Here is a 21,614-nt window from a genome sequence, read left to right as displayed (position 1 = left end):
CCCTCACTAGATAACCCTATAATGATTCAAATCAAAGTAAACTTCCTGAAACTTAAACTCAGGAAATCCTGTGGCCCAGATAATATGTCAAATGAGATGCTAAAATGTAGCCATGATCACATTTAGAAAGCTCTTCAGTCACTGTTTAATCTAATCCTCCGATCTAGGCATTTGTTTCTCCAAGATACAGTCAGAAGAATTAATTATTCCAAGATGTTAGAACATAAAACAACATAAAGAATAGCAATGATCCTATAGCAGCGGTCGGCAGAAAATAGTCTGCCGTGTCCTGAATGAAATGATCAGACAACACCTGGCCAGGGAGTCTCGTCACCAGAAGCAAATCTGCTTGCTCCTGGGGAGCCCTGAATGCAGCAAATGCTTCCAGAATTTGTCTGCTCTCAAGGTGGAAATGAAATATTAACATGCAGTGTCAATATTAGGAAAATTGGGGACTGCTTCAGCTGAGGTGGATGGGCTGTCACCTCAGGGCATCCCTGAGGCTCTATGTAAGATTGGAGAGCCAAGGTCATAGATGGCTAGCATGGAAGCAGGTCACAAACTCTCAGGCCAATTGGGGGGGGGGCCCATCCAGGATTCCCACAGAAAACTATTCTAGGAAGGGATCACAGCTATCTGTTTTTGATCCATCACTTAAAACTATCATAGTACTGAATAAAATTCAGCAGAAATAGCAAGGATACCTGTTGTCTCCATCTTACAGCTGGTGATCCTTAGTCCCTGTTCTTTCTATCTCCATTTACCACTAACAGCTGCCAGCCAACTCCTTGTCAAGCTTTTGGGGGCATTGGTGTACTCTTACTAAAATAGAATTTATTTGGCAATTTGGGAGATAGAAATTCAAAACTGGCAAGAAGGATAAATTTGCCGAAGAGGACCACAAAAAAAGTTTTCTACAATTTCTACTGAAGGGAGACAATAAGAGAGGTATCCTGCCAAACTTAAGGTTTCTGCTTCTCTTTATATTTAGGAAGTTTTGGAAAAACTTTAAAAAATTTAAATACCTTGTACTCAGACCAAAACTTAGATTGGCATAAAAAGTTTTTTTTAACTAGCACTGATGATAAATATATATATATATATACACATATATATATGTATATATATTTAGAGAGAGATATTTAAAGGAAGTGATGAAATTATGCTTGAATGACCTTTCTAAAAATTCATGAGAAAATAAAGCATTGAAATGACTCCTATCTTCTGCTATTTCCTTATGCAGAAGACTCATCAGTAATCCACAAGGAAAATTTCTGTTACAGCATTTTCTGCATTTAATTAAAAACAAACCTGTGCATGTTATATACATATATATACGTATATATATACATATATATATGTGTGTGTGTATATATGTATGTGTATGTATATATATATATATATATATATATATATATACATATATATCAATTCTATACCAAATGATAACTTGCCTATAAAAATGTCTTTATTCTATCACTTTATGTTTCTGGGTACACCCAAACCAAGATTTTGAAATTCTATATAGCCAATCACTCAAGAAAAATAATACATTCTATTCATAATGTTTAAAGAATATATTTCCTGAATCAAGTCCACACCCTCTCAATTTAGTATTCATAAAAAGGTTATCACCACCTCATTCACTAGATGTCTGACCTTGGGTAAGTTCCTTTACCTCTGTGCTTCAGCTTCTTCATCTGTCAAATGAGGAAGAATAATTCAACCATTTTTTTCTTTTTTTCAGGTTTTTGCAAGACAAATGGGGTTAAGTGGCTTGCCCAAGGCCACACAGCTAGGTAATTATTAAGTGTCTGAGACCGGATTTGAACCCAGGTACTCCTGACTCCAAGGCCAGTGCTTTATCCACTACGCCACCTAGCCACCTCCATTTTTTTCTATAGTCCCTTCCAACATTAATATTCTATGGTATGACTTACCAACACTATCTCCCCCTACTTCTATTCACTCCAGTCAAGGTGAGTCTCTATACTACACCCAACATCACCCATTCTTCCTACCTACTTTACTCATGTTCTTCTAGCCTGGAATATTCTCCTTCCTCCCAATATACTACCATCCTACCTTTTTTTTCAAAGTCCATCTCAAGTCCCTTTTGACAACTCTAGTACTTTCTCTAAATTACTCCCTTTTTGGTTACTTATTTAGCAATTGTTATAAATCTTGCAATATCAAAGTTTAAAGTATATTGAAACATCAGTTACCTGGAACCCACTTAATCATTCTAGCATTGACTCCTCTGATGTTTTCCACTCATTCTAATAATTTAAAACATGATTAGACTTAAAAAAAACCTTATTGCATATATATAGTTTTCAAGAGCACCTACACTGAATGAAAATTACTTCAGTCAATCATTCTGGATAGTTGAATTTTCCAGAGGAATGAGTATATTTGCCTCACCCTGCCCCCAGGTCACCAAAACAGATTTCATTTTAATTTCTTTTTTTTTTTTTGCAAGGCAATGGGTTTAAGTGGCTTGCCCAAGGCCACACAGCTAGGTAATTATTAAGTGTCTGAGACCAGATTTGAACCCAGGTACTCCTGATCCAGGGCTGGTACTCTATCCATTGTGCCACCTAGCCGCCCCTCAAAACAGATTTTATTTGAACAATTTTCATATTAAAAGGATTATGATTCACCACCTTCTTAAAGAAATATGCCGAACAAATTTTTCTCAATGATTCAGGATCATCATTCTGAACATCAATTATTATAGAAGGTTGTGATAGTGATAGTCATAGTCATAATGAACCAGGCTACAAACAGCTATGCTTTAATTTTTAGTTTCTGCACTAGCTTTTTATAGTTTTTCTGTGTTTTATCTATCAGATTGTCACCTCTTGCTATCATTCTGTGTCATCAGGATACCTATTTATAGCAACTGTTTCTCTTTTTATTTGCTGATTCCAATTACATTTGAATTTAGAGATCAGAAATCCAAACTTGCTCAAACTTATGTGTAAATAATAGTAAAAAGGTACCGAATGAGGGATATGGGGCTCCCTTGGCAGTAAATTACTGAATGTATTATAAGAGGGGCTCAGCTGATTGTTAGTAATTCTTTACCACAGAAGTACAGAGCCAGTCCAAATCCTTTCCCTGCCACTCATCTATTACCTGGGTGCCTTTGGGCAAGTTACATGAACACTTCAGGTCTCCTTTTCCACATCTGCAGATGACACAGTGAGTTAGCACCTCTAATCACTTTTACAATCTGTGATCTGTCTCATCCCTATTATATGTTGCCTTGTTATCCAGTTTTGTGGGGGGTGGGGGGGTGGGGGGGAAGGGGAAGGCATCTCACCTTCTCAACTCTACTTTGGTATTCCCTTTTATACCATTCCCATACCATACCAGCACAGGACTCAGAACAGGACTGATGAACCCCTTTCATCATGCTTTTATAAAATATATAAGAGGCACATAAAAGGGTTTAAATTAATAATATTAAAATCAATCCATCTAAAACTTAGTATGTAAAAATGTCTGAAAATACACATTTTTAAAAAGGATTATCTATTTCTCCTCCAAACTTTTCTGTTTTGGATGAAAAGTCAGAAAATATAATTGCAGCAAATCAGTAAATACTGCCTGTAGGTATAATATGCTATATGACCAGCCGAAGTAGACTTTTATGAAGTGAGGTCAAAGTGACAAATTAAGTATCATAATAGAGGTAGTTGTACTCTGTGGGAGCATTCTATCTCCCCTTCTTTATGTCCCCTTGCTATTTAGGGGAAAAAAACTTCCAGGGATAAATGTATGATTATGTGAATGATTACCCAGTTCCTCTCTTTTTCTTAAAAGTCCATGATAATGGTCATATATTTGGATTATGAAAATTTCCCTGAAAACTTTCTACAGTATTGTTGGAATCTTGGAAGGAGAACCATTAGCATGTCACTTTATTCATTTAGCAAACATTTATTGATTCCACCTATCCTTCTAGCATTGACTCCTCTGATGTTTCCCACTCATTCTAATAATTTAAAACATGATTAGACTTAAAAAAGCTTATTGCATATATAGTTTTCAAGAGCACCTACACTGAATAAGCATTACTTCAGTCAGAGTGAGACCTATTAAAGACTAGCTCAAAAAGGCTGAGGTCTCCCACTGTATGTAGGGCTACCTCCACTTGTCCTGATCCATATCTAGCCATTGGATCCAGATGGCTTCAGAGGAGAAAGTGAGGTGGATGACTTTGCACAAACCTCCTTCACTTAAATCTAATTCACTTGCAAATCATCATTCATCACCTCCCTGAAGTCATGGTCCTCTTCAAGAATGAAAGAGAAACATCAATAACAATAATTTTTTTAAGGATTTTTTTCTTTGCAAGGCAAACAGGGTTAAGTGGCTTGCCCAAGGCCACACAGCTAGTTAATTTGAACTCAGGTACCCCTGACTTCAGGGCAGGTGCTCTATCCACTGCTCCACCTAGCCACCCCAACAATAATTTCTGATAAGGACACTACCAACTTTTCAGAAACCTCTAAATCAGTCCTGATTCTTCATCTCCCTCATATCAATATATAATACGTTCATTTCCTTTTTTCCATTAGCACATTCACTACCTTATGTCATCTCCCGACTGGAATATTCCATCAAGTTTCTGATTCATCCATCTATTTCCAGTCTCTCTCTCTCCTAACCAATTCATCTTCCATATAGCTAAGAAAATAACAGATCTAACATACAGGTCTAATTATGTCACTCCTTTTCTGGAAATGTCTTCAGAAGTTCACTATTTTCTCTAGGATGAAACACAACTGGTTGAGGCTTAAAGTCTTCAAAAAAAAATTGGCTCTTCCCTACTTATCATCTTCCTCCTCTTTTCACAACATTATAGTCACAAGCTGTTTACTCAATCTGGTATTCTACCTGCCATTTCTGTGTTTTACATAGGTACATTCCTGGAATATACTTCCTTCTCTTCTCCCCCATCTCTAGGCTCTCTTCCTTCATGATAGCATCTGTAGTATTGTCTGTGATTCAAAGTCCTTCCTGGTTCCCCCAGTTCTCTCCCATCTCAAATGCTTATATATGATATCTGCAGTAGTACACGGTCAAAAGCGCTTCATTCATTCTTTTTTTGTTGTTTTTGCTTCCCTAGAATAGACAATTTAACAAATGTCTATTGAATTGAATTGGAAGGAATGAAATGAAAAAAAAAATGGGAGTGCAAAAGTCAGAATACAGTTTGACAGGGGTCTTCCTCAGCTAGCCTGTGGTAGTCTGCTGAGTCAGCTGGTGGAGGTCCTCCACCAACCCCATTTGACTGTCTTCTGTTTTACTCTCCCTCCTTTCTTCTCTTTATATGGGAAAGCTGTCCCTTTAGGAGAGACAGTCTTAATTTCCTGTTTATGTGTAAAAAGATAAGGGACTGGCTGGTGTTGTGGAGAGAACTTTGGACTTGGAATTGGGGTGACCCATATTTGAATCCTGTCTCTGATAATGTGAATCCCTTGGTAAAACACAAATCTCTATCGGTATCAATTTCCTTATCAGTGAAATGAAGATAATAAAAACACCTACATTATAGGGCTATTGTGAAGATCAAATGAAGATAATATATGGAAAAATGCTTAGCAAACATTAAAACATTATGTAAGTATTAGTGGTTGTAGTTATAAAGATTGTACTTTGGGGCACCACGCCTGAATGACTATATTCATCACTCCTCTATGTAAAAATCATACTTATTTACTATAAAAATGTACACGGTGCCAGAAGCAGATGGCTAATGATGGAATATATGAGAATTCCACTTGAGCCACTCATTTTTAAAAAAATTAATTTCATACTGGCTTTTTGTTCTCATATCACAATTGTTTCTCACCCTAGACCCTGTAGACACAATTCTCCCTTATGACCAACAAAAACATTTAAGCAAAAACATAAGCGACAGAGATCTAACAAAATATTCAATATTATATCCTAATTTTTCCCCACCTCTGTTCTAGGAAGGAAAAAGGTAACTTTTATCTTTTCTCTGGGATCTTTCTTGGCTGAACCACAAGTTTCAGGCAACTGAGGGCAATCTGAACAAAGATGTGACCTCTTTCATGGGTAGCTACCATGACTACTGATTCATGAATAGGCTTCAGAGCCTGAGGCTTTTGATGTTTCTAACAGTTGTCAACTCAGGCAGTAAGATTAAGGAGTGATCTTACTAAAATTTAATAAGCACTGAAAAAAGTAAAATTCTTGAGATTTCTAGTTTCAACCAAAACGTAAAAAGAGGAGAAAAACTGGAAGAGTTTGAGTCTTGCTGGAGGCTCTTGACCCATTCCTGCAGCTTTGAACGCCTAGCTGCAACCACAGTCAATGAGAGAAACGTGTTAAAGATGATTCAAGAATTTGAAAAGAGACCACAGAGAGCCCAGAATGAATAGTAAAGGACTTGGTTAGAATTTATAAGGTACATGAAGTCATTCACACTAATGCAAGCAATTTGGGTTTCAAAGATTTCTGGGAAAATCAATAGTGTATCGAGAGAGAGAGAGAGAGAGAGAGAGAGAGAGAGAGAGAGAGAGAGAGAGAGAGATAACAGAGTATGTGAAAAGACAACATAATCACAGAACCTGGAAGGCTGGGGATGACTTTGCTAAAGGAAACATAAAGTTAAGCAGTGAGGACTACAAAGCCACACCCTATGGTATTCAAACTCTGGTCTCTTCACCTGAGGAGAGTCAATGATAAGAGGAAGCAAAGATAGAAAGCGAAAAGGAAAGCATGATCTGATCAAAGTCCTTCCTGGTCCCCCAGCTCTCTCCCATCTCAAATGCTTATATATGATATCTGTAGTAGTACATGGTCAGAAGTGCTTCATTCATTCATTTTTTTTTGTTGTTGTTTTTGCTTCCCCAGAATAGACAATTAAACAAATGTCTGTTGAATTGAATTGGAAGAAATGAAATGAAAGATCATGCCAAAGAGACATCAGGAAAGAAGGAATCAAGAAAAGACTGTGGATCTGAGCTCATTGTGGAGGCACAGGATAACTGAAAGCCCTACCTCATCTTGAAAAGAACCAGACTTTTATATCTTTTATATCTTAGCTATCTATCAGGGTCTACAGTTATTAGTTCAAATGGAGGAAACTCTTTATTGATTCAGGTATAATGAGGTATATATAATTTTTGTTTTCAAACTTGACCTGGGATTTCTTCAATATAGGGAGCTTAAAGGTAAAACATTTTCTCTACCAAATATAACAGCTATCTGGGCCAGTGGTATCAAATTCAAAGAGAAAAGGGGGTGGGGATGAGGAATTAACCCATAAAGAAGGATCCCAGGGCAGCTAGGTGATGCAGTGGATAAAGCACCAGCCCTGGAGTCAGGAGTACCTGGGTTCAAATCCAGTCTCAAACATTTAATAATTACCTAGCTGTGTGGCCTTGGGCAAGCCACTTAACCCCATTTGCCTTGCAAAAACCTAAAAAAAAAAAGAAGGATCCCTGTGGGCTGTATATTAATTCAGAAAATCACATCTTAATATTACCAAAGTTCTACTCTGTTCTTATGTATTTTGCTAAATACCAATTACATTTTATTCTGGTTTAGACCATATTTGAGATTATTAGAAACAATGTGCTCACTTTTGTGTTTGACACAACTGGTCAGAAGTAGAGTGCCTTATCCAGGGACACACAACCAGTTTGTTTCAGAAGATGGACTTTAAAACCAATTCTTTCCCCAACTGACAAATGGTCAAAGGATATGCAAAAGCAATTTACAGATGAGGAAATCAAAGCAATCCATAGTCATATGGAAAATTGCTCTAAATCACTACTTATTAGAGAAATGCAAATTAAAGCTTCTTGGAGGTACCACCCCCACTTCTCATACTGGTCAATATGATCAGACAGGATAATGATCAATGTTGGAAGGGATGTGGGAAATCTGGGACACTAGTGTATTGTTGGTGGAGCTGTGAACTCATCCAACCTTTCTGGGGAGCAATTTGGAATTATACCCAGAGGGCAACAAAAATCTGCATATCCTTTGATCCAGCAATACCACTACCAGGTCTATACCCTGAAGAGATGATGAAAAAGTGTAAAAACATCACTTGTACAAAAATATTCATAGCAGCCCTATTTGTGGTGGCAAAGAATTGGAAATCAAGTAAATGTCCTTCAATTGGGGAATGGCTTAGCAAACTGTGGTATATGTATGTCATGGAACACTATTGTTCTATTAGAAACCAGGAGGGATGGGAATTCAGGGAAGCCTGGAGGGATTTGCATGAACTGATGCTGAGTGAGATGAGCAGAACCAGAAAAACACTGTACACCCTAACAGCAACATGGGGGTGATGATCTACCTCAGTGGACTTGCTCATTCCATCAATACCATCTGTATTCAGAGAAAGAATTGTGGAGTTTGAACAAAGACCAAAGATTGTTACTTTTAATTTTAAAAAAAACAAATCATTATCTTATTACTTAAGTTTGCCATCTCATATACTTCATTTTTTTTCTTAAGGATGTGATTTCTCTCTCAACACATTCAATTTAGATCAAAGTATACCATGGAAACAATGTAAAGATTAACAGATTGCCTTCTGTGGGGATAGAAGTGAGATTGGGGGGAAAACTGTAAAATTCAAATTAAATAAATTAATTTTTAAAAAAACTCAATTCATGCTGGAAGGTGGGACACTTCTTCATCCACTTCAGTCATGTTGCATCTCCATGGACTTAGTGTTTGAGCCTGCAATACTTATTGAATGACCAGAACCATGTTTGGGGAAATGGACTTTTTGAGGGTAGGTTATATAAGACCCAAGTTTCTTTTAACCAGACAAAGCTTTTCTCCACTGAGGAGAGGTAACCGAGAATGGCTTCATATTGTAGCAGGACAGACCTAACTGGAGGTGTGAAGTAACTTTCTGACATTAAGACTTGTGAATCCTGGAGGTTGCCAAGAGAGTTTGTGAAATCTTCTCTTGAGGTTTGAAAGACACAACTGTCTCTCTGAGGCTGTATTCGTCCTGTTCTGTCTGGAAATCCGAAAATACTATTAACTGGAATTCCCCTTCAGACATTAATATGCCTCTCCACCATTTGCTGTTCATTTGTTTCAGCTGATTCTAACTCTTTGTGACCCCATTTTGGGTTTTCTTGGCAAAGCTATTGGAGCAGATTGTGGTTTCCTTCTCCAGCTTATTTTCCAGATGAATAAACTGAGGCAAACAGGGTTAAAGGACTTGCCCAGGGTCTCACACCTAGGTAGAGTCTAAGGCTGGATTTGAACTCAGAAAGATGAATCCTGGCCCACTGTGCCATCCACCTGCCCTCCTTCACCATATCATTTTGTTTTGTACCTCTCAAATGCATTTGATATAAGATATGTTGTGTTACAGTTATCTGTGTTAGCATCCTCCCTCTACTAAACCACTATCTCTTCGAAAGCAAAGACTAAATTATCTAAACTTTGCATCTCCCCCACCCAGTACCCAAGACAATGCTCCAGTATAAGTAACAAATATTTAATATGTATTTGTCATGGTTTGTTGTCCAATACACCACAGATAATAATCATAATCATAGCACATATATAGACACATGCATATAATTTTTTCATATTGTTTCATCCTATGAGGTAGTTAGTATAAATATTATCAGCCCCATTTTATAATTAAGGAAAACAAGGCTCAGAATATTTAAACATGTTGATCAGGATCACACAGCTGGAAAATCTGGAGGCCAGACTCAAACCCAAGGCTTCTGACTCCAGATCTATCACTCTTTTTACTACACTCCAAGTTAATGTCCTATTTTTCTTGAGAAAGTATTTAGGAGCATCCTGGGTCAGAAGAGATTAGTCCCTAAATTTTCACTCCATTAAACAAACCACTAATGTTAAACTCTCATCTAATTAAATCACTGCTGAGAAGTCATAAAGATGAATACAAAATAAATGACCAAATAACTGCATAGATTTTTCCCTGGACATCTTCCAACATTACTGTGATCCCAATTCATATGCTTTATCTTGCAATTACTTGGGTAAAGTTAGAAGACATTACTACGGATTGTACACTCTAAGTCCCTTTTATGCTATAGTGTTTCAGACCAGAAGGGAACAAATCCAATCTTGATATGTACATAAAAACCTCACTGATTCAGATTCACTGGGGGAGGATCCAAGACTAATCTCAATTAGAAAAGTTCTGAAACAGATACAATCTTATTTCCAAGATGACTCTTCCTGACTCCAGGCCTGGTCCTCTAGATGCTGTGCCATCTAGCTCCCTTGGACTCTAAGGTTCCACATGAGTTGTACAAAGCCCTATCCCTCCCAGAAACAGGAGGCAAATCAAGACTTCTTAACTCCAGGTTCAGCATTCTTCTAACCACATCATGTTGGGATTCTCCTAAGTAGCCACTGAAGGGACTTAATGCTTATTCTAGCAATTCTGCCATAATTCAATTTCATTTCAGAATTCCTTTTCTGAAAAATAAGTTTTCAGAAAAAAACTTGCTTTCATTACTTTATAGTATATGTATATAAAAAAAAAGGAAAACATCTTTCCAAGTTCAAACCTGGCCTCAGATACTTATTAGTTGTGTTACCCTGGACAAGTCACTTAACTCTCTTTACCTCGATTTCCTCATCTGGAAAATGAGCTGGAAAAGGAAATGGCAAACCACTCTAGTATCTTTACCAAGAAAACCCCAAATGAGGTCACCAAGAATTGAACATAACTAAAAAAAGACTGAACAAAATAAATTTAGCACATTTTCTTAATAAGTGAAATTGAATGAATGAACTTTTTATGAACAACCATTAAATTAGTGAAGTCTTAGAGGGAAGTTCTTTTGGCTGTCAAATATCTTCATGTTTCAGTTCAACAAACATTTCTTAAATACAATGAATTCCCTGTCCTGAAAGAACTTGCATGGGGAGAGGAGGAGAAGGAGGGAGCTAAGATATAACATATCTATAAATAATTCAAGGGAGGAAATCAGGAAAAGTTTGAGGAAAAAAGGGACATCTAGGAAGGTGAAGTTAAAGAGAGAGGGCTTTGCTAAAGTCCTGGAAAGTGCCATAGGGAAACATGGTGAATGGATATGGATTATCCAATTCTGAGAACAACCAGTTATCCAGTTGAGCTATAATGTGGAGGACATGAAGGGGAGTGATGTGAAGTAAGCCTGGAAAGGTGGGTAAGTAGGGACCACAGTGTAGAGGGCCTCAGATGCCAGGTTAAGAGTTTGTATTTCATTAGTCAGTCAATAAATATTTATCAAGTGCCTATTTTTTGCTAGGTACTTGCTAATGGCTGTGCATATGAAAAAAAGGGGATAAAAGACCCAGAGAACTTGTAATCTAAAGGGGGGGACAACAAGGAAACAAATATATAGAAATAAACTATACATATATACACTCACATATACATACATATACATAGATATAGATACCCATAGGCTACATATATTATATCTATCCCATATTATATTTAATATTTATTATATTAATGCATAAATAATATGTATAAATATAATAATAAATGACTAAAGAGAGAAGATACTTAGAGGAATTAGCATAAATTTTCTGTAGGAGATGGAACTTTAATTGGGACTTAAAAGTAGCCAAGGAAGCCAGGAGTCTGAGATGGGTAGAAGTATTCCAGGTATGAGGAATGTCAAAAAAAAAAAAGAAGAAAGAAAAAGAAATGCTTAGAGTCAAGAGATAGACTGTGTTGTTCATGGAACAACCAGGAGGTCAATGTTGCTGGATCCTAGACTATTTGGCAGGAAGTGAAATGAGAGAACAATGGAAAGGTTGAAAGGGACCAAGTTACATAGGACTTTGAATGCCACACAGAGCATCTTCTATTTGATCCTGGAGGCAACAGGGAGCCACTGGAAGTTACTTAGTAAGGGAGAGTAATATGGGTTTGTACCATGGGTCAGACCTGCACTTTAGGAAAATTGCTTCACTGGTTAAATGGAAGATGGGCTGGAGTGGGGAAAAACCTAAGGCAGTCAGACCCACCAGCAGGTCATTCCAACAGTCTAGTATTAAGGTGAGGGGTATTAGTTTTTTACCAGGGTAGTAAAATGTCAGACTATTACAATGATGATATGTATGTGATAGACCAGAGGATGGTTTACATTATCTAGGATTGCAAAGTAAAGGGGAAATTATGTGTACTCACTTCTAGCAACAGTCCTCCTTCTGGCATGGCAATTCCAGTGGGGAGGTGATCTTCTTTCACTGTGTGGTCACCTTGTGTTCTAAAGTGTTGCTCCTGAATAGCTGTTAGAGAAGAGAAATAGAAGTATGTCAACAATTTTGATCAATTCATCCCCCTGTCTCAGACTCAAGAAAGAAAACCACATTTTACAGGGTAGAATGACCTTCTTAGTAATCCAAGGGTTATAAACATTGTTTTTATTGAATGATATTTTTCCACTATTATCCTCTTCATCAAAAATAAGGCAAACAAATGAAAAGGTACAGGAAAACCAAGGGGAAAAAACATCATGTTACCAAATCCTTGCAGTTTATATAATTCAACCCAGTTAATGCTGGCTTGCAGCCACCAACCAAAAGAAGACAGGACGACCCAACATTAAACTAAGTTTGATTCAGTTTGTATTAGAAACCTTTAGTCAGGCCAATGAACTGTATTTTAATGTTATTTCTTAAAGCTACAATTTTTATTTCCATGGTTCTTATTACATATCACAACCCAAACTTTGATGCCCTCCTAGTCTGGAGCAAATTTTAAAGTTTCTGTACATTAAAGCATGTAAAAACACAATTAAGTTGCTCTTGCTTCTCAGCACCAATGAAAAATCAGGACTGATTCACCCAATATAGTCACATCTTGAGCCCTATTTTGTGTAATGAAGAAGCTTGTGTCAAAAGTGAGACTCCCATCCCAATTTATCTGGGTAATGAAGCATCAGTTGGTCAGTTTTTGAAGCACTCACTATTTGCTAGTGATAAAGATTTAAAAATAAAGGCAAAAACAACCTCTGCTCACAGGGAGCTCAAATTCTAATGAGAAAGATAATGCACAAATATGTAAGTAGCCATATTCATGCATGATGTAGAAATGGAAGGTAATTTTCAAAGGGAAAGTGGTAATCAAAGGTTGGAATGGATTAGGAGCAGGAAGGGGACCTGGAAACATCTCCAGCAAAAGAAGGTAAGATTTGAGATAAATTGGGGAATCTAGGAGACATATAAGGGAAGGGAGTGTTTTCAGGCATTGGGAAAAAGTAAATAAAAAGACAGAGTTGAAACATGGAGTATTGGATATGAGGTCTATCAAGTAAACCAGCATAGTCAATCATGGATAGTATGTAAAGGAGCAAAGAGTAAGCATAAGGACAAGAAAGGGTCCGGGCTGTAAAAGGCTGTAAATACTAAACAGTATTTTACATTTTCACCTAGAAGTAAAAGGGATGCAAAGAGACTAATCAGAAGGCTACACTAACCAGAAGGTATGAGTAGGAAGATATTAAAATCAGAAGCCTGAATGACTGAAAGAATGATTATCCCTTCAAAAGAAGAGGAAGGTTGAGAAGAGGGGAAGTTTTGGGGATAAAAAAATAATGATTTCTTTTTTTTGGACATGTTGAACTTGAGGTGCCCATGGGATGGTAAATTTGAGATGTCCAAAGGATAATTGGTGATGTAAAACTGGATTTAGGAGAGAGATTAGGACTAGTTATCTAGTTCTAAGAATTATCTTCATGGAAGTGATATCCAAACTCATGGGCTGTTGTTCCACAAACAAGACACTGTGAATCTCCCATTCCTGGATATTTCAACAGGCTGTCCCCCATGCCAGGAAAATGGTATAAAGGGAGAAGAAATATGGTAAAGAGAGAGAAGAGAAGAGGGTCCAGAACTGAGAATTAAAGGAGTAGGCATGACCAAGAAGTAGATCCACCAAAGGAGACCATACAGAGCAGTCAAATGCATAGGAGGAGAACCAGGAGCAGGGAATTTTCATGAAAACCCAGAGAAGAAAATAATCAAAAGAAGGTAATTGACAGTGAAAAGATAGAGTCAAAGGACAAGACTTTTAATGTGCTAATACTCAATGCAGATCATTTGTATTGTAAGGAGATAGTGTGGCACAGCAGACAGAATATTGAACCCAAATCAGGAATCACTTAAATTCTCTGATCCTCAGTTTCCTTATCTGTAAAATGGGGCCAATAATACTGTCCCACAGAACTGTTGTGAAGAACAAATGAGACAAAATAGATAAAATCCTTAAGAATACTATATAAAATCAACTATTATTACCACAATAATAATAATAATAATAATAATAAGCACTTATATAGTGCTTTAAGATTTGTTGGGGCAGCTAGATAGCAAGTCAAGAAGCCCTGACTGTGTGTCACTTAGACTTATTTAGCTGTATGACCCTGCACAAGTCACTTAGCCCTGTTTAATCCAGTTTCCTCAACTGTAAAATGAACCGGAAAAGGAAACAGCAAACCACTCCAGTACCTTTGCCAAGAAAACCCTAAATGGGATCACCAAGAATCACACACACACACAAGTGAAATGCCTGAACAACAACAACAAATATCAATGCTAAAACAAGAACATATGCCAACCTGATAATATCTGGATCTCTTTTGTTCTAAATCTGGATATGCCATAGTGGCATATATGGGGTCCAACAGGGAGCCTGCCAACTTTTCTAGACTACAGCTTATCCGAGTACTGGCAAACATGGGTGATTGCAAGGTGTTCTAAATATTAAATAGAAGGACTCTTTATAAATATATAAATATGAAGTAAGAAAATTTCCATGTATTTATTTATTTTGGAGGCAACTTGGGTTAAATGACTTGCACAGGGACACACAATAAGTAAGTGCCTGAAACCAGATTTGAACTCAGGAAGATAGGTCAACATGATTCTCAGCCCGGTGCTCTATGCATTTGGAAGCCACCAGTGGTCACCCACCCAAGTCTAATCATAGGTTCATAAGGGACCTCAGAAGGCCATCTAGTCAATCTTCATGAATGAGATATTGAGGCTAAATAATGTGTCTAAGGTCACCTAATTACTAAGTCTGAAGCTAGTTTTACAACTCCAAGTTCAACACTCTGTTCACTGTCCCTGTATAAAGCCTTTGGCCTGAAGTCAGGAAGACCTGAGTTCAAATTTGACCTCAGAAACATCCTAGCTGTGTGACTTTGGGCAAGTTCCTTAACTCCTGTTTACATCAATTTCCTTAATTGTAAAATCTAGGAACAGTACCTACCTCACAGGGTTGTTGTAAGGATCAAATGATATATAACAATTATGAAAGAATTTAGCATAATGTCTGACACATTGTAGACACTATATAAATGCTTATTTCCATCCCTTCTCTCCCCTCACCTTTGTCATATTGTTCCTTAAGTCTTTTTCCAAATGAATACTCCTTCAAATATTTGCAGGCCTTGATAAGGTACCCACTAAGTCTTCTTTTCTGCCAACCACAAGGTTTCAATTTCTTGAACAGATATTTTTAGGGCCTGGCTTTGAGTCACTTCATCATTCTGTTGCCTTTTCTTTAATCATGCTTTTTGTCAATGTGGTTATCAGAACTATACAAGACCCCAGATGTGGAGTGATCTGGACAGAGTGCAGTACATATATCTCATACATCCTTCTGGACACTATGAGACCCAAGCTGTCACCAGGTTATCTGACATTCCATGTCATACCAGATCCATATCATATTCTCAGTTCACTAAAACCCTAGTTTCTATTTCCTTATGAGGTGAATGCTAAATATATATTATTCCCCATTCTGTATTTGTGCAGTTGATTTGTTGAACCTGATAACTAAGAACCAATATTTATTGCATTAAATTTTTATTATATTTGACCCATCCTTTTGGTTCTCTTTGGATATCAGTCCTTTCTTCCAAATATTTAATGACCCCAATTTAGAGACATCTAGAAATTCAATAATTATATCATCAAGAACTTGATTGAATTCTCTGAATTAAATTCTTGTACAGAATATGATGGTTCCATAGTATTGCTACCAGGCTCTCTCCCCAAGATGACCTATGTCTATGACATCTTCTCAACTTTGACTCTGACTCCCAGAACTAAACTGGTGAATTTTAGAAACTTTACAATTTCAGCTAACATGTTCCCGGAGGGTGACAGCATTTATCCACCTTTGTCTGTCTTGTTCTCCATGATGAAGAAAATAAATAATGATTATTATTTAAATGCTCTAAGATTTGCAGAATAATTTACAAAAAAAATCTCATTTTATCTTCACCATAATCTTTTGAGGCAGGTGCTATTATTATCTCCATTTTACAAATAAGGAAACTGAGGTAAATAGAGGTCAAATGACTTGACCAGGATCACACAGCTAGTAAATATCTGAGGTAAGGTAGTATTTAGGAAATAAGACCTGCCCTATTTCCACTCCTATACTCTGTCACAGTTACCTAATTGGAACATTTACAGCATTGGAGTCAAATTCAAATAGAAACATATTGACATACAAAATCACAAATTAACAGTATCTAAATTTTATTGTATCTTGATTTATTTTTTTAAATTTCCCAATTACATTTTTATCTGGATCAGTTGCAATAAGGAGTCTTGCCTGCTGTTTGTAGTCCATTAGGCCCCCAGTTTGTTACTTCCTATTTAAAGATATTTCCTTTCTTATAGTGCCTTAAAATGTGATTCATGCAGACCTGATGACTTGAACTCATCAAGGGCAGTTAAATATTTACCTCTATTTAATTGTCACATACAAAGGCCTTTTCTCAGTCCTCATCCTTCTCATCTACTTCTACAGAATTCTCTTGGATACTCTTCCCCTCTGGGTTTTTAATCACACTGATCCCTTCTGGTTGTCTTCTTTTCCAATCAATACTGTTCAGTTATTTTTTGTGGATGGACCATGAGCTATATCATGGTTCTTGATGTATATGCTCCCCAAAGACCATTCCACAGTCCAGTCAAAATGGACTTCCTAGCATTTCTCATATCAGTGCTCACCATTTTCTTTCTTCATGTTTTTGCTTAAGCTGTCACCTCTGCTTGGAATGAACTCTCTCCTCAACTATAGACTCCTTAGTTTCCTTCAAGAATTTAGTCTATGTGAAATCCTTTCAAATTCTGTTAATGGCCTCCTCACAACCCTCCCCCCCCCAATCACTTTATATTTTATATATGTATACATGTATATATATATATGTATATATACATATATATATATATATATATACAGTACAGGTAGGTAGATAAGTAAGTAGGTAGGTAGATACATAGATGGATGGATGGAAGGATTGATGGATGGAGAGAGAGAGAGAGAGAGAGAGAGAAAGAGAGAGAGATACAGACAGATGATGACTAGATGAATAAATAGGTGGATGCACATACACGCAAACACACACCCACAAATACACAAACACACACAACATATTGTCTCTCCTGGGAGAATGTTGCAGCTTCCCGAGTTGCAATATCCTTTATTCTTCAGTCCCCAGGGTTTAGGATAGTATAGTGTCCTTAATAAATTATTGACTGACTGATTAATTCTCACTTATCTATTAACTTTTTTGTTGTTTTTTTTTTTCCTTTCCACATTACAAATTGTTCTTGAAGAATTATGTAACCTCAGAGTTGGAACAGACCTCAAAGCCCATCAAGTCCAACCCTGCTCCTAAGTAACCAAAACAAGTTAAGTAGTATGCTGTTTCTGTCCGCTGCTGATTACTATCTTTTTACCCCAAGTCTGTTCCTTCCTTTTTTTTTCTTCCTCTCATTTCTCACATAACTTTAAAAAGCTCTTTTATTCTTATCATTTGTCATAACTGAGCTTATAACTTTCTGGCCTTTGTCTTACAAGGAGGTGCCATTCATTTGATAATAACATAATAGCAATGAAAAAGAAAATTCATATGAGTCTGTGAGGTGAGCTCAGAGTTGGAAGAAGCAATCTGTGCCTTTAGAATACATTGTTTTTATCAAATTATCTGCTACATTAGGTCTTATGAAATCCAGAGGAAAAAAAAAAAGGGAATTTGGCTTTAGGGAAATTTATACCAATTAGCATCATCTGCTCTATTTTTTTTCCTGCCCTGAAGCCATGATAAGGTAATTGAAATTGCAAAAGGCAAACTTCTAGAGCTGCTCGTCTCCACATCACTACTTCGTGTGGCTTCCCACTCATCAAAGAAACTGTCACTGACACGGTCAGGCTAATGGGCAACTCTTGCAACAGAGTACTTTGAACAGCCAGCTGAATGTTCCAGAAATAGAGATAGCTCTTTTTATGAGCACATTATCTTATTCTAAAGAGGCATCTAAATTGGCTCTCAGTAAAATAGAAATGGACATGGCAAAACTCCAAGGGGAATGTCCTCATTGCTATTCCTTGAACTTGACCTTCCATCTACTATATTTGTGACTTTCCATGGGCTGTCCTCCATGCTTGAAATGGACTCTACACCAGGGTCTTTCATAATCCTTAATTTTATTTAAGGTCTGACTTAGGTGCTACTTAATTTAGAAATCTCTTCCTGATCTTAAGAGTACAGACTATTTTTCATTTTTGTCTTGTATTTACCACACACACACACACACACACACACACACACACAGTAGGCACTTAATAAATACTGACTGAATTGAAGTGAATAATAATAACTCGCATTTATATAGCACTTTAAGATTTACAAAATGCTTTCTTTAAAACAATCTTATTAGGTACATATCTTTTTATTTTACAGATGCGAAAATAAATCCTTTAAAAATCAAAGCATTTCAAAGAGCTCCATGTGCAGCTACAATTACCTTCTTCTTTTTCCCCTCCTCAGAGGGACTTCCTTTACAGTCCTGGCCACAAAAACCTACCAGTCTTAGATACAATCACATCACTCCAAACACTCCTTTCTTTACATATTGTGAACATTAAGATGGTATGATCACTTTTGGGGGGAGGGTTGCAAGGCAATGGGGTTAAGTGACTTGCTCAAGGCCACACAGCTAGGTAGTTATTAAGTGTCTGAGGCCAGATTTGAACTCAGGTACTTCTGACTCCAGGGCAGGTGCTCTATCCACTGCACCACCTACCTCTTGCAAAAGTCCTATCATTTTTAATTTGGCAGCCAATCTCTCCTTATTTGTCAGAATTAGGTTCAGAATAGAAGTTACTCTCATTTCTACTTCTACCTTCCCCAAAGTGAAAATAATAGTCTCATACCAAAAATTTATCAAATGCTCTGCTTTGAAGACATATACTTCCAGAATGTATTGGTTTTCTCCAATGTACCTGACATAAGTTACATTCACACCCATAATACAAGTCTCCTTGGACCGCTATCCAATAGAGGCCATCAGAGTATCAATGGTTTATGATTGATGACATGATGCCAATGGATTGCCTTTATTATTTCTGAATTATTAATTTTAGTATGAAATGAAACTCCTCTTCTTGCCTTGGATCAATGCTATGATTCACAACCTCTCCTATCTACTCCTTTCTAGCCTTTCTTTGTTTTCTCATTTGTGTATGAGTACAATTCCTATGCATCAGTAGATAGCAGGAATAAAATTGACAAATCTTGAATAGAAAGGTACTGTCAAAATTTATGAATATGTCTTCCTTGCTTTCCATCCTCTCCCTCCTAAATATATCGCTACTCCTTTGAAGGGAATATTCATATGTTTATGTAAAAGTTTATTACTATAATACTACTCTGAGATCATGTATATAGTGGAGTATATTTCTGATTCCCCCAAATCCCAGCATTAAAAAGGACCCCAGAGACCATCTAGTCTAAACCCTTACCTGAAAACGTTTCCTTTCCACAACATAACTGACAAGTGTTCATGCAGACTTTGCTTAAATATTTCAAGGGAACAGCCAGATCCTGAGGCAACCCATTCTACCTTGGGTTGGTTTTAATTTTCCTGACATCAAATCTAAATTCAGCTCTTTGCAACTTACAGTCATTGCTCCTTTGCATCATCCAAGCCCCCCTTCCCCCCAGAGTCTTGTACCTAGTAGGCACTTGATAAATGTTTCCTGAATTGAATTGAATTAGCTAAATCGAGAGAGAAGCTTTGAGGGTTTATAATTATATGAGAAATTTTCCAAAGGAAGTGGTCAAAGGCTCATCACCTCAAAAACTAGACTTGATATTCAGTACTGAGGGGATGGAAAGGGAAAGAAAGAGAGACCAGATGACCTAATAGGCCTTTATTTTTTCCATAACTCCATTACTTTTAAATCCCAAGGGCTACATTGAACATATATAAGAGCTCTGATATTTTCAGACAAACTGGAAACTCTCCTCAATGCTGAAAATATTGAACTCTCCATTATTTTTTAAACCCTGGAATAGAAACTGGCAGCTCAGCCTTGTGTACATAACATTACTTATTACTGCTCTAGAATTTTGAGCATGTATGTAAAATGTTTCCCCAAATCATGTCTAAAATAAGTTCATGTTAGTACATTGGTCCAGAAACTAAATGACTTCCATCTGCTAAGGAATCAGTTACAACCCCAGGTATAGTAAAATCGAATCCCACCTGAGAGCTCTCAGCCTGGAGTTGTCCACTAATCAACCTAAAGCTACCCTTGGCTAAAGTGAGACAAGAATACATGGGATGGGAAATTCCTCCCATTCCTTTGCTGATAGTGTACATGCACACCAAAGGTAAGTCAGGGCAGGAGACAAGGAGGTTGGAAGAGATGCAGATAGAGTGGGAGGCCAGACTGGGAGAAAGGTTCCCAAGCAAAGAAAAAGGTGGAGAAAATGCATCTCTTCTTTCTTTTAAAATTGTTTTAAAATTAAGCATTTTTAAAATTTTGAACTTGTCAGATATCAACAACATGAATATTTCTATATATAGAAGAAGAGAACTACATATAAAATTCTTTTTTTTAGTTTTTTTTAGTTTTTCTTTTTGCAAGGCAAATGGGGTTAAGTGGCTTGCCCAAAGCCACACAGCTAGGTAATTATTAAGTGTCTGAGACTGGATTTGAACCCAGGTACTCCTGACTCCAAGGCCAGTGCTTTATCCACTATGCCACCTAGCTGCCCCTATATATAAAATTCTGATGATTCCATGCCTGACTTGGATTTTTAAGTTTATAGCAACTTGGGGCACCCAAATAGCCAGGTGAATAGAGCACTGGCTCTGGAATCAAGAAGACCTGTGTTCAAATCAAGCCGTGTGATCTTGGACAAGTCACTTAACCCCATTGTCTTTATAAAAACAACAACAACAACAAAAGACTAGAGAAGCTTTACATGCAAAACTAATACTACACTTTTTATATTTGTGTGGGTCCCCATCTGAATTTCCTTTTGCCTTCTTCTATTTAGTTTTTATATGCTTTAGTAATACTTTTCTCCCTATTTTTTGCATCACTATCACTACCCCCCATCCACTCCTCCAAAATACTACCTAGTAAAACTTGTTTCCCTATTTTTGTCAGAAGTAGGGGCTTATGGCCACAGTTCAGACAATTATTCTGTCAGCCAATAAATATTTATGAAGTACCCCCTATGTATCAGACGATGTGCTAAATGCTGAGGACACAGAAAAGGCAA

At 37.1% G+C, this 21,614-nt stretch overlaps 1 protein-coding gene across 1 annotated transcript in view; it reads right to left on the bottom strand.

Annotated features, from left to right (window-relative positions):
- AHRR (aryl hydrocarbon receptor repressor) overlaps positions 1-21,614 on the bottom strand; it is a 251,803-nt gene that overhangs the window by 96,159 nt on the left and 134,030 nt on the right. The window contains exon 4 of the mRNA XM_074206772.1: positions 12,200-12,300. Within this exon, the coding sequence (XP_074062873.1) occupies positions 12,200-12,300 (101 nt within the window). The remainder of the gene's footprint in view (positions 1-12,199; positions 12,301-21,614) is intronic.

The sequence above is a fragment of the Macrotis lagotis genome, chromosome X, assembly GCF_037893015.1.
Source record: "Macrotis lagotis isolate mMagLag1 chromosome X, bilby.v1.9.chrom.fasta, whole genome shotgun sequence".
NCBI classification, from domain to species: Eukaryota; Metazoa; Chordata; class Mammalia; order Peramelemorphia; family Peramelidae; genus Macrotis; species Macrotis lagotis.
Note: the sequence above shows the minus strand (reverse complement) of the source record. Positions and strands in the feature narration are given on the sequence as shown.